The sequence below is a fragment of the Neospora caninum genome, chromosome VI (assembly GCF_000208865.1).
Source record: "Neospora caninum Liverpool complete genome, chromosome VI".
NCBI classification, from domain to species: Eukaryota; Apicomplexa; class Conoidasida; order Eucoccidiorida; family Sarcocystidae; genus Neospora; species Neospora caninum.
The window spans coordinates 1,461,580-1,466,034 of NC_018392.1; the positions used below are offsets into that span (position 1 = coordinate 1,461,580).

Below are 4,455 nucleotides of genomic sequence, written 5' to 3' on the forward strand. Positions count from 1 at the left end.
TCTGAACGGGTGCTCTGCAACTAGACCACGACGCCCCTCACCATCTGGAGAGCCCCCGGGGTCGAGTTCAACGCCTCGTCTCCCCCAAGCTGCCAACACTGTTCAGATTTAGTCTCGCCTTGCTCGTACTGTACTCCTGTATACGCCTGACTGCTGGCGTAGACAGGGAGACGAGAGGAAGATACCGAGGCAGAGGAAGAAGCGGGAGGGTCAGTGGGAGTTACGAAACCAGTCAAACACAGCGTTGGATGCACGCTGCAGTGCGGAGTATTCATTGCGGAGAACAGGTAACACGCCCCGTGACGCCTCTGCGTCGCCAGAGGAAGACCCCGCCGGCCCGTCTGCAGCTAAGGACCGACCTAATTCCCCTGCCTCATGGCGTGGACCTTGGCTGTCTCTGCCTTCCCCTGTGGTCCTCCCATCCCGTTCTGCTTGTGCGCGTCGCGGCCCATCGGTGTTTCTAAGAATGACAGAGAGAAGGGGACAGATTAAGCCCCCTGTTTGTCCCTCCCTCCCCCCCCCCGTACAGACGATTTCCCACACGCGACTGGAGCGCCGGCACGTTTGCAGATGGTCGGCCCAGATGCAGGTTGCTGATATCCAAGCCCGGTGAGTCGTCGAAGTCGCGGTCACGCAACAGCGAGGGACTCGGTGGACAACGATAGCCAGTGTCGCATTCACCGAGCTTGACGTGCGGCCACGCAGGAAGTGCAGATACGAATCCACCGACTCCCGCAGTCTTCTCGCCTTCCGCTCGGGCAGCAGAAAACAGCGGGTCCCCTCGGATGGTGGCAGGTGTCACATAACTCGGAGACAAGTGCTCGACAACGTGGAAACCGGCTCGACAGATGAACACGCCGCCCACAGAGATGATCGCGACAGACACCAAACTCGACAGGCTCGGCTGGAGGAGAACCATAGAGAGAATGGAGGAAAACAGGTAGCACGCCAAGCCAATGCTGAACAGCCTAAACACATGCAGGAAACAAAAAACACGCAACACAGAAAGACGTCGTGGAAGGGATGGATGGCGAAGTAGTGCTCGAGAACCAAGCCGCCAGCGCCAGACAGAGCTCCACATCTCGAAACAGCACATCAAACTTCGTCTCTAGAATGCAACATGCAGGTGGAAACGAATGAAAAAAACGGTACCGATTCAAGTTGACGAGAAGGTAAACGACGTATGCTCTTGTGCAGTGAAGCTATCATGTTCTCGGGTGTGTCTTTTCTGAAACCCATGCCGTCCCGCTGCGCCGCGCTGTTCTCCCGGAGCATCGCTCGCTCCCCAGTCACCGTTTCTGGCGCGAGATATGGCCCCATGGAGAACTGTGGTATGCAGAATACCCACGCTGCACATTGCGGCAGCTATCGCGGGGGGTTACGAAGAGTACGGCAGACGAGTCGTATATGCCGCGTCCGTTCACACGGTCCAACCGTGTTACCAGTGACGGAAAAACACGCGGGATTTCCGAGCTGCATGCAGCTTACGGATACGCGCCATGTATTTTGTGTAGTGCATGCACGTGAGAGATGGCGGCCTCCCGAGTTCCTTACCTGAATGCCGCTTGAACTGAAGAATCCATAATATCCACAGCCCTTTGCAGAGACTCATCTTTAGGGCCACGCAGAGCCAGACCAGGCCCCCACATGGTACAGAGTGTGCAAATCAAAAGAACCAGAAGCATGAAGCCCACGGCACTAGATGTGAAGAGGACGTAGATGAGCTTGATCCAGGATTCTCCTTTTTGAAGACCTGTACAAGTACCCGCGAAGGCAAACAAGAAGGCCACAATGCTTCATGGTAACCATAGCAGCAACCGATATACTGCTACCTGGGTTTAGGAGGTGAATGTGTATCCACACAGATATGAGGAAAAGAATGGAGACGGGTAGCACAGTGCTCCAGTCGCCGAGAAAAACATAGGACCCGCCCAGGAAGACCTCGGTGCCATGCAGAAGCGACAGATGGAACAGGCAACGCTACACAAGAGACAATGAACCAGCTAAAAAAAAACTGTAGGGATCGAACGGCTCCTGCACGCGCTCCACGAAACATCCAGGAACGTGGCCAGGAGGGAGACATTTCTCACACGAATCACCTATGTCAAAAAATGATGTTTCTCTGAGAAGCCACAGGAGATGGGGAAGGAGGGAAAAGGCAACAAAGGCTACGTGACGAGGGAAAATCGATCTATACAAGAATGGAGAGAGCAGTTTCTGAGACCTGCGGCGCATGCACTGCCCTTGGCACATTGCCTACTCCTGATATCACAGTACAAAGCAGACCGAGATGCACGAAGCGCACAGGACATTTTCAGCAAGAATGCGTCCCCACTCCACAAGTTCAAAAGATACGAGGGGAACTGATCGCTTGCCACCGAAGAGCACACAGGGAAAACAAGAACCAACACCAGGACAACACAAGGAGAGAGGCAAAGGAAATTATCTCTGTGCCTTCTTACTGTCATCCTCTCCACACATATCGATTTATTTGTATCCACATGTATATATAAATATATATGTATATATATATATATATATATGAAGATGTACGCACATGTATGCGCCCATGCGTGTTTTTCGTGTCTCCGGCACGTTCTCTCTCCAGTGTCCTATCTGTCGTTCGGGCGCGTGGCATGCCATGGCCCGCAAGACTTGAGACACGACGACGGCACTGGTGTCATGACCCACCAATTCATCCGGTGGAGAACCCCCTTCTGTTTCAGTAGTGATCCCTGTGGTCTTGTTGTTACCTGTGGATTGCAAGAAGGTCGAAGCGGCAAAGCCCGAGAGAAGAGAAGCGAGGGATGTGGTTTTATTCATGACCATAATTAAGTATTCGACTTCCATATACTGGACTTTCATGCTCCCCATATGAAAGCCAGTCAACACGGAGGCCTTGTTGGCCTGCAACATCTTGCGGCGAGAGAATAACAAGACTCCAATGTTCACTGCTGGATCTGAAGGGGTTTCCGAAAGCAGTTGCGTCTTTTCAAGAAGAGAGGAAGAAGATTAGTGCAACGGGAGGGTAGACGAAATGGAGCAGAGATCGGCAACGAAAAAGGAACACAGAGAAACCGAGGGGAGTGGAGAGGAGTGAAAGAAGAGGGAGAGCGCGGGCGAGGAAGCGCGTCGAGACGCAAAACATACGACCGAAGAGGAAACAAACGTAAATGGCGCGAACGAGAAGAGAATGATAAGGAAAAGAGGGGAGGAAGTAAATAGAGGTGAAAGAAAAAGACGCAGTACAAGCGGTTGCAGACGAGAGACTATAGGGAAGGAAGGCACCATTGACATGTCGCTAGGAGGACTGGGGCTGTGAGTAGTCACGGACCTCCCAGAAATGCTTCGAAAGAAAGAAAAGCTACCAGGCTGATGGAGAACCCAACGAAAAAAACACTTGTGTGCGGACAGAATGACGGGTAGCGTGTGCTGGAACACGAAAAACGCGAAAACATGAAAGGTCGATGACGCGAAGAAAAACGACGGAGAGAGGCAGACAGGAAGCAAGGCAAACTGCAACCTTGCTGGAGATCTGTCTGCGTTTTTCGCTATTGTTTCCAACCTCTTTCACTTCGTTCTGTTCCTCTGTGTTCTCGTCACCTGCGTCGGCCCTGCACTGCCGAACGTCCTCGCTTGCACGGGACCAGAGAAATGAGGACCAATGACGTGGGAAGAAGCAGAATACAGGAAAGTCGAGGAAAAGAAAACATTCATCGTTCCATCCGAAGAAAATGTTTCCCCCCCATGAGTTCTCGATGGTCTGACCGGCGATGAGAGAAAAAGATGACGAGACTCTTGGATCAGCGAGATACCAGTAGCACGGAAACGTTTGCCACACCGTCGTCGGGCAATGAAGGTTTGGCCTTAATGGAGGGTGAACAGTAAAGGATCTCCGCACAGTTAAAAGAGATAGACCACCAGGGTTTGGACGAAAATTTCCCAAGCTGAAGAATTCGACAAGACTCAAAGGGGAAATGTCAGCCTCGTTCTCAAAGGAGAGGTGGCGTCTTTCTGGTGCCCAGACCCGCGAGGAGGAACGTCAACAATGACGACGAAGGAGAATAACGTGCCTGTAATTCTTTTTTCCTTTCTCCCCTTCGACGGATATGCGGTATGCCGCCGTAAAAAAAGACGCTGTCACCTTACCCGTTGTATCCGATTTTTAAAAAGAACAGCTCTAGGAACCACGCGGGTTTATTGTTGAGCAGCGGCAACTAGCCATCAAGAGCACCCCCCACGTCGCGCCCCCGCACCCCCCCCCCCCAACGAAGACACTTTGGGTAACCTTACGACAGGCTTTGAGTCACCCGTCTCAGTGCTACGCAGACATGGGTCTCTTTTCTAAGGCTCATCTGTAAAGATCACTTGTCCAATGTGCTGGCCAGAAAATGATCGGATATATTTCGATAATCGAATGACATCGTGAAAAGAAAGGGTACTTCTTATGTGCTG

The 4,455-nt window shown here is 52.1% G+C and overlaps 1 protein-coding gene across 1 annotated transcript; it reads right to left on the reverse strand.

The window, feature by feature from the left end:
* Nucleotides 1-460: 460 nt before the first annotated feature.
* Nucleotides 461-2,916, reverse strand: NCLIV_017210 (conserved hypothetical protein; the record flags this gene model as incomplete). The annotated part of the gene is made up of 3 exons (XM_003881913.1): nt 461-968; nt 1,555-1,753; nt 2,754-2,916. 3 exons carry the CDS (start codon nt 2,914-2,916, stop codon nt 461-463), a joined length of 870 nt encoding a protein of 289 aa, XP_003881962.1.
* Between the last annotated feature and the right edge of the window lie 1,539 nt (nt 2,917-4,455).